This window comes from Anguilla anguilla, chromosome 4 (assembly GCF_013347855.1).
Source record: "Anguilla anguilla isolate fAngAng1 chromosome 4, fAngAng1.pri, whole genome shotgun sequence".
Taxonomy (NCBI): Eukaryota; Metazoa; Chordata; class Actinopteri; order Anguilliformes; family Anguillidae; genus Anguilla; species Anguilla anguilla.
Window position 1 is genome coordinate 21,863,112 of NC_049204.1, and position 12,430 is coordinate 21,875,541.

A 12,430-nucleotide genomic window follows, 5' to 3' on the forward strand; every position below is an offset into this window, starting at 1 on the left:
ATGAACAAAATGTGTTTACAATCTAAAGTTGTATATTTTTTCTGCTCCTTTTATATCTGTATTCAGCACACTTCCATATTTTTCCCTGTAATAAACTGAATTCCTGCATTCCGTTAAATTAATTACAAAAACACATCTTATTTCAGTATTAAAGAAATACACTGAACTTGGATTAAATTGATAAATGGAGGGCATATTACCAACAGAAAACCATTTGAGAGGCAAGTATTGGAAGAAATTACACTTCATTTTGTTCTGTAATAATTTCTGTATTTGGATTAAAATGGAAATTACAGGACATAAAGGCTGTACAGCATTTATAAAGGCAATAGTTAATGTACTTCATGAGAAAGAATCCACACAATAAATGTTTTCATGAAAAGAAGAGTGCATTTTCTTACTCCAATCCTGTATACTGTCAACATTCTATAGTTATTATTCCTCAACCCTAATCCATAACAGCAAATGCCGCATTTCATAAAGCATCAACATTCTCATGGCCACACTGTTATCCAGCACCCAGCTTTTATGAAAAGACCATTAACCAATTTTCAATGAACTAAACCTGCTAAGCAACTGTATCTGTAAAGCAAGATAAATGTACACATTAATAACTATACTAAACTCTGCTCAAAATGTATCTGGATTGCTGAGCAAAGTGAACGGGATTCAGTCAATAATATTTGGACTACCATGACATTCTCAGAAAGGATGCACCAATTATGTCCATTATCATAATTTTAACATGAAGGTAATAATTTAGAGCATAATGTCATTCATGTCATTATGGGGAACAAACCCTGGAAGGGCTGGGGCTTTGTAGGTCAAAACTGTAATGTAAAACCAGAAAATAATGCTGCAGTTAAGACAAAAAAAATGAATGGATAGACATCAAAATGCACATATTTGCTGATGCTACCAATTGCACTAGGCTGATGCTTAGTGCAATTCCATACATTTAACTTTGAGGATGAACAATATAGCAGTGAAGGCATATTTCACAAGATTGTATTTGACAGCAATTATGTATAAATATCTATATTGTTTGTTAAACCTTCTGAATATATGAAAACTGATTTAATCATCTGCACAATAAAAATATGATATGAATACTGGAATGAAAAGTAAATATCAGTTCATAACTGATTAATAAATTTTCAACATGAACACCTTCACAAAAAGAAATGGCTCAAGCAATATGGAGATTCTCATACTAATTTTAAGCCAAAATGTCACTTCAGTGTGAAACAATCAAATCACAGACAGGCCTATATGATGCATGGAAAAGAAAATCAACATTACCTGTATATTTGTCACAAATAGCTAATGTGACCACCGCCTAACTTTCGTTTTTTTTTTTTAACAGAAGGTGCATTGTTAGGGATTTACTTACACACCATCTTTGAATTGCCAATATCCATTAATTAAGGTTCACATGTGGTCTTAATGACAGTGTTTAATCTTCGCATAAGGTCATTTTTCAATCCTTTGGTCTCATAGGTGTTCTATCCTGTCCGCCAGTACCAACTACCTGAACTATTTGTGTGGCACGCATAAATATGTATACAGAATATGTGCACATTTTTGAGGAAGACTTCAGGTACAAGTGAAAAGTCTTCTTGAATAAAGGTGAATAATCTGGAGTGCAGAAAACCCACATTGTCCCCAAGAGGTATTATTCTTCATGAAGCCAGTAAAACTTCACAATGCTCTCCCCTTGACCTCTTCAACGCTGCGTTGCAAATTCTCTCCCACTGCACGAAGCTCCTCCCTCTGGCGAACCAGCTGACCACGCGCCTCCTGTAACCTGTCGTTCAGCTCCAGATACCGTCGGCTCTGCTGATACCGGGTTTCAACCTCACTGTCAGATGACCCTGTACTCACATCTGGTGGGGTGAATCAAGCAGTAAACAAAAATATTTGTATACAATTACATTTGAAGATTTTGATGCATACAGTATTCACAAAACAATGTAATTCTTAGTATAGGTAAAGTATGATTATTTTTCTTCAAGAATTCCTTATCCTACACCGAATGTAGTACCACAAACACAAGTCAATCTTATTTCAAGCAATAGTAACAGGGTAAGAAGCAATGATTTTTTTTCATAAGTTAATGCATAATTTCTTCACTATTAGCTAGCAAGTTAGCAGTGAATTTTAAATATTTCATAATTCAGGGCGAGTATGCAGGCATTGTTTAAATTTGCTTATCAAATATATTTTGAACATACTAGTAGGCCTGATAACATTACGTTAACTAGCTATGTCAAAGGATAACCGGTGGGAAGGAAATACCTTGGATGCCATTCTGCAAAATATTGAAGACTGGATCATTCGGAAATGCTCTGTTGATATCCTCGATGATCTGCTCCACTGATGGTGGGTCTGGTCTGGACGGAAGTACCACTCTCTTCTTGCTTTTGGACCCCATGTTTGTCTTCATCTGTATTTGGTCTGTACCCAGTTACATTATTGTAAAATTTCTTCTTACTGTGAGGGATGCCTGACATGATTACATTCTGGATAGATGGGACTGCAAGCGAAATCTATCACTTTGACCTCTCGCAGCACTTTTGACACAAGGGCAGAAGCGCTGTCCTAAAATTTCTTCTTACCATGAAGAGTGCCTGCCTGACCCACAAGCGTAGAAATGTGTTACCATGGCGGCACAATTATACAGAGAAATACCGTTTTGGAAAAAAGGCTGTATGATGCTCAATATGTTTATAATGCTAGCACAACACTGCACCCCCTTACAAAAAAAGAAAAAAGAAAAGAAAAACGGAAGGCTACACGTGAACTTTAGACCCACTAGTCTGACTTCCACTCCACCTTGAAATTCAGGGGAGAAACTGTAGTTAGTCCATAAGAAAACTTCAGCCATGTTTTTGGGTTAATGAAACTTACTGCACAGGCAAATGTGTTTTTTTGTTGGTATTACAAACAGACTGAGCGTATGAGCGACGGTGCTTTTGTTCATGTTAGGTTTGTCCTAAATGCGGTGACAGCGTGGCCTTTTTCCCCTCAAAGATGGTATTATAATCGATATTGTGTCGTCATGGTAACACTTTTCTACGCTTGCCGGTCAGGCACTCTTCACGGTAAGAAGACATTTTATGTGCCTACTAGTGACTGTCCCAGAATGTAAACAAGTCAGTTATTTTTCACGGTAAGAAGAAATTTTACGACAACGGCAAGAAGAAATTACGACAACGCTCGTAGCTTAACGTCATAAAACCCACAAATTCATAATTTAAACCATACACACGGGTTCTTTTGTTAATCAAAATAGCAAGCTCACTATAACTAAACATCACTAGCTTGCAAGAGACCATTCCACGAATATATATTCTAGCTGATAACCGATTATCAGACCGCTCATGACAAGAAAACAGCTGGCTGCTAGCAAATCATATTCTGCTTGCCAGCCGTCTAGCCAACTGCCTTAATACAATAGTAATGTCAATAATGTTCGTTCAACTTATCGTTATTACCTTGCAAACTATGTTAGTAAAAACAAAGCTATCGTTTTACTTATGCATCTAGAAATAGTGAACAAACTTAAATCATGAAATACCGAATGGTATGTGAAATGGTAAAACCTTACCTTCAGAAAGGCCACGCTACCTAGTCAATAAGCTACTGTCGCACCTGCTTCCACAAGACAAACGCTCAAAGCCACTTCATTCTTCTGCAATTACTAGATAATATGTTCTGTGATGCAACCTACACGAAACCGAACCGATATAAAACCTCTGGCCATGATACCATAGGCATATAGCACCACCTGTTTTACTGAAGATGTCTATGGTCTATGGCAAGTGCGCACAACAACTTTAACGCCACCTGTTGGAGTGGGGAATAATTCCATGTGAGTTGTAGACGTGGGACTTACATGCAAAACTACAAAAAGTTGATTTGGCAGCAATTTAGACTGCTTCTTCATCTTCACCATCCAGCAAAACATCATCCATTCAAAACCCTGTGCAATCACTTCGGTGCATTTAAGGTGCATAAAATTTTCACTATTGCACAAGATATATGTATACTTTTACATTTATTAACAGGAAAATATTTATAAATATAAATCTTTTTTTAATGTAAACTAAGTCACTTCTAAACAGATCTCGATATCTGACCAGGCGTGTTTGTCCTGACCGGTCCTAGCACTGCAAGTTCACTTGTAATTGGCAGCCCACTGACAGGACGTATCAGTAATTGGCTAAAATGCATTCCTTCCACAACAAAATGCAAATCGACGAGTTACTTCACAAGAAACATTGCCTCAAAAGAAGATTATAAAAAATACACCTATAGTCAGAAGATTAAGCACGTTTGTGTTTTCAGAGTAAATATAAATAAATAAAAAACTTGATATGATTAATATTGATTTATTTTGTTCTTTATAACTATTAAAATTATGCTTTGATTACACAGGGTCTTTCAGCCAAGCAGACTTGACAGGCTACTATAATTTTCAGAGGCTTTCAACCCAAATTCATTTTCGAAGCATTCATTTAAATAAACAAAGGTAACATAGGAGCAACTTCTAAAAACTAGCTGCACCCCTGAAATAAGATTAAATCTCTATAGGTGTCCCAGGGTCTTCAAATTAAAAAAAATATTAGCCTGCTATTTCTGAAACTGATTCAGATCATAATTAATAGTGAGAAAGATAATATTGCCCTGTCATTCCCTAATAATTGTACAAATCATTTGTAATATTATGGGAGATATACTAAATACCATCCTATGACTATACATACTACTATCCCATAACTATAATATACAGTGCAGTGTGTATTTGGACAATGAAACATTTTTTGTTGTACTCGAGCACATTGAATTTGAAATGAAAGAATTTATATTAAGGCTAAAGTGCATACTGTCAGCTTTAATTTGAGAGAATTTACATCCATATTGGGTGATCCACGTAGTAATTACAGAAGACTTGCGCCAGCTCCTCTCTCTGAATAAATGTGCTGTAATACATGCACACATGGTAGACCCTTCTGGAAAAAGAGGTAAAGTTAGAACAGCCATTTTCTTATTCACAGTTTTTATTAGTAGAAAAAACATACAAAAGACAATCAAAGTTTTCCTTCCACTACATTATTTCAGTGAAACTCCAAATTAAAACCATGTGCACCGCTCATATAAAATACTTGACACAATCAATTAAAATGTCTGCCATAGTCTTGTCACTGTATTCAAAACACAAACATTGAAAAATCAGCAGCATAATCTATGAAGTGAATTCCGTATTAAGTGTATATCAATTCTTTTAAGCTCAATGCTGCTTGTTTTAGTTACATGATGCAGGATATATTGTGAACAGGGAAATTCAATGATTGTGAAGATGCTTAAATTAGAAATGGCTAAAAAAAGAATAATGCCCTGAAAACCAATTTATTGCTCAGACTGTTTTTTAACCAGTGCATTTGTTAGTTTATTAAATACTTCAAAGCAAGTGATGGTGAACTAAATCTAAGCAGATTAACTCTCGGTGTATGGCTAAAAGACATTCATAAACAACAACAGTACTTATGTGAAGGTAAATATAAAGCTAGCTAAAAACATGTTGATTAAATCAGAGATTTAAAGCTAAGGCCTGGCAAAACAAACAAATACCAAACAGCCCTTTATAGATGTAAAAGCATAAAAATGTGCCTACAGAAGCAGCAAACCACCTCATGGGCCACTGTTGACAAATTTTGCTAATTTTATGTGACCTCCACAGACCTCCAAACTGTTTGCTATACTATTTGTAAACCAAAGATACTAAAGTTTAAAATTCCACGTTAGAATTGGTGCACATGGTCATCTGTGGACACTGCTGAACTGTTGAGAAAGGATTCTCATATAAATGCTTTCCCCTAATCTGAACATTGTTACACAGTAGTTAGGTTTGGTTGGTATCGCAGTCCTACTCGAACTGTTCTCTTCCATTACTGTATGTCAAAGGTTGGTACATCAGTTTGTGCAGGTGGGGAAAAAATCCAAGGGATCAAATCGAGGGCAGGAGATGTGGGTTTCCATAACTGACCAGATCACTGGGACTTCTCATGGCTGGACTCACCGGACTGCTAAAAAATAAAACAAAGGAAATGAATTATTAGAGCCAACGTCACTGTCAAAATGTCAGAGTGAGCTACAGTAAGCCACCAGGTCAGACTGACTGCCTATGGGTACTGCAGTGTGTCTGTGTGGATATACACACTTACCGAGTTAGTCTACACTGAGATCAGGCTACAAAGGAAAAGCAGAGAGTAATAAGAGAGAGAAATAATGCAGGAACATCAGTGGCTTCATTTACACACACACCAATACCCCAATTATTGGGAGCAATCAGTTTATGACAGTATTTAGATTATTGTGTACACATTGATACAAGTAATGCTCCAATAGCTGTGTTTACATGATTCTTTCGGTAATCAGCATATACTCAATAGAAACGGTGTACACGGCAGCCATGCTCGTTTTCATCCGGAATCTTAGACTTCCACCTGAAGTGAAGTTTTGATAAGCCAAGAAAATCAACCAAGATGTGACCTTACACCGATAAAGAGTATTCCCATAACTAGGGTAAGATTGGAGTATTAGTGTGCATGTAAATGCACCCATTGACTAGCCAGGTAATTTCCACACAAGGTGAGAGGAACTGTCAAATGAGCAGCCCAATAGCGGTAAAGCCATTTTGCAGATATACATGTTTGACTGAAAGATGTACTGGAAACAATACTTTCTCAGACATATGAAGAGAGACTTTGTAGCGAAAAGCTGCATGCCATTAATTATCTTTACAAACACCGGTTCAGAAGAATGGCTTTCCTCAGCAGAAAGTGTAATCCCTGTTATGTGGCTGCACTTGTACATTTCTGATCTACATCATGTTTTCTTTCAGAAAAGAGATCAGGGAGAGCATACATTCCAATCCCCTCCACCTGCTGTTCCAAGGGTATTACACTAATCAAATCTGAAAGCTTCTTTAAGTTAGTCCCTGTTCCTCATGTCTGTTTCCCCAAAACTGTCACTGAACAAAAATGGGGGATGGTACAACCTCATGAGAACAACCAATCTGTCACCGCTGAAAACTTTTTATTTCCAGAAAGAAACCTTTCTTTCAGTAAAAACTTGAAACAAAGAAAGGTTTGTTTATTTTCATGATCAAAGTCACTTTTTATGATCTTTACAGTATGTTTTCCTTTGCCCCATTGCACAACAATAAATCAAAGTATTGATGGTATTTTTGCATATTAAGCATGTATTCATGACAAAGAAAATAAACTTCTCTGAAGGAGGTACTCTGGACACTAATGTGAAGCAGTAGCCTTCTGTGGAACAATGGGCTTGACTTTACACCCATTGTTGTAATGTTTGTATTTTCTTAAAACTGGATATAATACTATTCATTTACAAAGCTTTATGATTACATGCTGCTTTAGTCCATCCATTGCATAAACTGAAAATAACCTATTTATTGTGCAAGGGGAGTGTTATACACGCAAACAAGAGAGATAACATTGATTAAGGGATTGATATGTATCCAGCTAAATCTGATTGGTAATTATCAGGGTATTTAAACTCATGTGTGCTGACCAAAGCCTAATGATAATGAGCAAAACTTAATGGTAAATTTTTTTACAAACTAAGACATCCTGCCTGGACAGATATTTTTCATCCAAAAAACAAGAAATGCCCAGGAAAAAAGGAGATATCTGGACATCTATTTAAAAGCCTATACTGTCAAAGGATAGCCTAGCTTTGAATCTGGGTGCGGAGATAATGTGCTGAGGGTGAGTGAGTTTCAGAAGGCAAACACAAATGCTGTGCAGGCAGCGCTCAAGGCCTAATGAAGCTCAAAGCAAACTGCTGGAATCGCCGCACATGAAGAAGGACAAGGCAGAGGAGAAGGAAAAGAACTACGAGTTATTTTACATACAGATGGGCTGGGTAGCTCTTTGGCTGCTGTCTCTGCAGGGAGAATTTTCTTGTTTTTCACCAGTGTGTGTAGGACTGCAGCCAGAAGTGAGAGAAAGTGGGAAAAGGCAGACACAAGCAGTCAGATAGTACCCTCCCACCACTACATGATGATCGGTTAAAGAAGAAAATCAGAAAGACATGAAAGTCTAGAGGGAAGAATACAAGCATTAGTAAAACTGGTGCATGTGACAAACCCTGGTTATTAGCTGTCCATTTTCCATATGCTAAGATGATTCACTGCATACAGATGAATATTGAAGAATAGGAAGATGTATACTGTACTTTTAAAGGCAGTCTACCACAGTTTGACCCTGAAAGCTGACTGTGAAGTGCTCTATTTATATCACACCTGACCTGGTTCTTGCCTTGCTTCTCTCTACCGGATATAAGATGTCTATGACCCCACCATGGAAGATCAATCCCTGCTGCACGAAAGCATACATCTGCTCATTAAATCCAACTGATAAGTAACCAGTCACAACATATGTTTTTTCAGGAAGTTTATTCAGTTTTGTATATACAATATTTTAGCCATTTAAAGTGTTACACTAAATACCGTACTAATAGGATTGGGACAAACCACAAGATTACTTGGATTCAAGGGACTTTGCTGAAACCTTACCATTTTGTCAGAAAATGTATGATGAACACTTGTGTGTGGGATATTGCAATCTGGTACTTCTGTCACACAACCCACAACAGAACCAGCCCTTCTGTGGCCCATTTGTGGGAAGAACATATAAATAATGTCACGACTAATGAAGTGTAGATTCAAGTAAAGGATGGTTCTCATATTGCAGGGAAATAGATCTTTGATATTCTAAAGAATTTCAAATTGTATTCTTGAGGAATATCTAAAGTACATCATAAGGGAGACCTGAAGCACTCAGTAATGCGACTGGCTCATTTGCTTTTTACCTTAGATGAGATATGGCCCTGCATTCAATTCCGAAATTGGACCGTATTTGCTAGAAAAATAAAAGTTTTTGCAGCTACTAGCACTAGGGTGCAACCATCTTGGAAAAAGCAAGGCTGTGATATCACTAGGTTGGTTCTTCTTGGTTCTTTTGAGCAAATACAGGTCATTTTCAGATTTGAATGCAGGGCCATATCTTACCTAAGATAAAAAGCAAATGAACCAGAGTCACATTAGTGAGTACTTCATGCCCCCTTTAATGTTACATGGAGCACTGTGGTTAATCTGCAAGTCATTAGGACACATGGAGGTGTAAAGATACATTTACTGGATGCAAAGTACCTCATTTTGGGTTCATATGTTATCACCATTTTCATTCTTACCACTTTCAGCGAATGCACTTACAACTGTGCAAGACCACATTTCACCTACACAGTCCACCAAGTCAAATATTACTGGGAAAACACTGAGGTTACACAAAGTTCACTCCAGCCTCAGACCAGCCTGAATGCCTGATCAATGTTTCAGAACACCAGTACTGTTCAAATTAAGAGATAAAATGCATGAGTATACAGTTTCCATATAGGTACATTTTACCCATATGATCACAGTACCTTCTCTCGTCACGCTCTCCGCTGCCGTCATGGCCTTCCCACTCAAATCGCTGACTACACTGTCCACCGCGGCCTCGTGTCTGAGGAAGAATGGCCTCACCACACGCGTGTATAACACCTGAGAGCCGTTCCATGCGACGGGCGCCATGCACCACAGCAAAAAGAGACACTGAGCAAGAGATAAAAATGAGGAAGAATGACTAAGCTGTGATACAAATCATACAGTATAACAACATCAATGCAGTTCCCCAAAGCCATTTGGTTAACTCAATCTTGAGTTAAGTAATATTTTTATATATTAAGTACATTTACCTTTCCAACATAGTAGAATGGGAACCAGTACAGGAAGATGTCAGAGAAGAATTCACCCACGCTGAAGATGCCATACACAACCCAGTAGGTCAGCCATTTGGTATCGTCATCCTTGTTGGGACTCTCAATGGCTTTGATGCTTTGCACAGAAATGACAAACAAGTTTTAAATATATGCATTACTGAGTTCCTCCTTTCTTTTTCCAATTGATGTCATAATACATTAAATTAATGAGGGCTTTATGCTTGAGAATGACCTAAGAATGACTTCGTAGAAATTTGGTCTCAGTAGCTACACTAGATCATAAGGAAACCTGGGAATCCTGCACACTTACGAGTAATACGCTGGGTATACAAAGCCAATCAAGTTGCAAAGCAGGGAGGCACCATACCCAAAGATTAAATACAGTCCTGTTACAGACACTGCACCTGCATGCAGACAGGAGACAAAGTGAGTAGTTCAACTGAACTCTTTAAACATACAGATTAGCCAACAAAAGATAAAGCAAATTGAAACAGTCATGCACAAACGGTTGGGAATGAATAGCATACACAGCACATTTATGGCCTGTCTCGGGTAGACCATGCAAATTAGAGACTAAAATATGGATTACATTTGCATCACAAATGCTCATTGAACTATGCTACATGGTAATATTGAAAAAGCTATGGTGATTCCATTTGACACTTACAGAATGTAGTAATTATTTCGCTACATAAAAACATTCATATTTTGCTAAAATATTTTTTTTTTTTGGAAATTCATTTAATCTGTCTCTTCACATTCATGGTGATATTTCAACTTGCAAGAGGTACACACAATTCCTGAAATGAAACCGATTGACAATAATGAATGTCGTTGTGAGTGTTTGTGGCCCAACTCTTGCAACCTCAATGTCGCACTTCCATGAATACACTCTTGTCCCACCAGCAGTCATCATGCCACACAATACTGTGATTCATTCCACATTATCATTTGAAATGACCAATAATTGTGTAAGACATAGCATGGGATACAATTAAAGAATAAAAATGCACTGGAGTGAGGACATGCAAAGTAAAATGAGACAGTTTTTATTGCTCAGGTGTTAGAGCAAATCTTAATTTCATACACTTTAGAGTTTAGACCTCAATTAGTTTCAGAGACATCCATCAGCAATAAAATTTCGTGACGTCACAATTCTCATAAAATCGTGCGAATAACATTAAAGAGAAAAAAAGCACTGCAATTTCCACAATTTCAGGGTTCCTACGCCTCAGGGATATAATGACTTGTTGTAAATGTTAAAAGACAGCTCTGGTAACATTGGTGATATTGTGCAGCTGGCTATACAGTGTATTTCTTAAGCTGGTGCATTGTTAACGACAACAGTGTTGAAACTGCACAGCCATATAACGCTATTGTCGTCAGCGTCATTATCATCATTACTTGGTAAAATTGTTAACTATAATATAAATACTCGTAGCCAGTAAAATATATTTTTTTCAGAGCACATAATGCTGAACTGCTCAAGTTACCACGTGACCATCAAAAACAGGTGGCCGTGACCGTGCTCAAAATGGACAAGAGATTACCAACTGCGAAGTCCACTAAACCATATGGCGGATTGGGCGGAAACAAATGTAATCGCATGGAAAAGTTGTTAATTAATGCACGATTTAACTGTCTAGCCAAAATTTTCTTGTAGGCTATATAACAAGAATAGCTTTATGTTATATAGTCTACAAGAACATTCTTTAACCAAGCTGCTGTCTGCATGGAGATTGTTGGGTGCCTTTTGGTTCTAAGAAAACAGATCGGTCGCAGTATATGACATTCACATTTTGTCATCAGTTCATGTCAAAATAAAGTAGTGATGATTTTAAATATTAAATCATAAAATATTGCTAAGTACAGGCAATAAATTAAGAAAACTAGGTAATGTTCAAGACTGCATTGACAGGACAGAAAGAAAACATTTACCTTGATCATATGACATTACACATTAGGAAACGTACCAATGGCGAGAAATTTTTTTTTAATCCCAGTTTTCTCCTCGATCTTTCCAAGGAAATCCGTTACAAAGTTCTTCTCGTTTAGAAACTTCTCCACACGCTCTTTGAGTTTAGCAAACATTGCCAGATGTCGTTAGATCTCCCTGTTAATAAACAGATTTATTTGCAACTAAAATTGGAAGGATGGAGTATCATCACACAAAATAATCCATAACATTATAACTGATATTCGAAATCTTTAATTTTGCTGACAAACCAGCCCAAGGCTTTCTACCCTTCAATCCGCTTTACTGGCAAGTCTCTGTGCGTCACTTTGCAATGGAGGAGTAAAATAAAAAGCGACTGACAGATTACAGGGACCAATCAGCTGACAAGAGACCGTAGCCTACTAGGCTACTATACAGGTAGGGTACGTTAAACAAAAAGACAAAAATGTGTGCCATCTATCCTCAAAGAAATCTGAACCGATGTACTGAACACACATATGCTGGATATATATAATGTTTGTTCAGCACTCCACTTTTAATGTTTTATTTATTTGTGCATTAACACGTACACCAGGACCATTATAAACCAAATCTGATTTTGGCATGTAACGTCTAATGGCC

At 37.2% G+C, this 12,430-nt stretch overlaps 2 protein-coding genes across 5 annotated transcripts; both read right to left on the minus strand.

Moving 5' to 3' along the window:
- Nucleotides 1-261: 261 nt before the first annotated feature.
- c4h19orf25 (chromosome 4 C19orf25 homolog) lies at nt 262-3,822 on the minus strand. The gene is made up of 3 exons (XM_035414847.1): nt 3,611-3,822; nt 2,299-2,457; nt 262-1,886 (listed from the first exon to the last, which is right to left on the minus strand). Exons 2-3 carry the CDS (start codon nt 2,444-2,446, stop codon nt 1,702-1,704), a joined length of 333 nt encoding a protein of 110 aa, XP_035270738.1. The 5' UTR covers nt 2,447-2,457; nt 3,611-3,822; the 3' UTR covers nt 262-1,701.
- Nucleotides 3,823-5,043: 1,221 nt separating this feature from the next.
- On the minus strand, nt 5,044-12,147 carry LOC118224791 (receptor expression-enhancing protein 6-like). Of its 4 annotated transcripts, XM_035412502.1 has the most exons (7): nt 11,826-12,147; nt 10,163-10,256; nt 9,829-9,967; nt 9,517-9,685; nt 7,946-8,019; nt 6,228-6,252; nt 5,044-6,089 (listed from the first exon to the last, which is right to left on the minus strand). In XM_035412502.1, exons 1-6 carry the CDS (start codon nt 11,941-11,943, stop codon nt 6,232-6,234), a joined length of 615 nt encoding a protein of 204 aa, XP_035268393.1. In that variant the 5' UTR covers nt 11,944-12,147; the 3' UTR covers nt 5,044-6,089; nt 6,228-6,231. The 4 variants fall into 4 exon arrangements, with proteins under 4 accessions (XP_035268393.1, XP_035268392.1, XP_035268396.1 ...); XM_035412501.1 differs by lacking the exon at nt 6,228-6,252; XM_035412505.1 differs by lacking the exons at nt 6,228-6,252; nt 7,946-8,019 and having other exon boundaries at nt 5,044-6,086.
- Nucleotides 12,148-12,430: the final 283 nt, after the last annotated feature.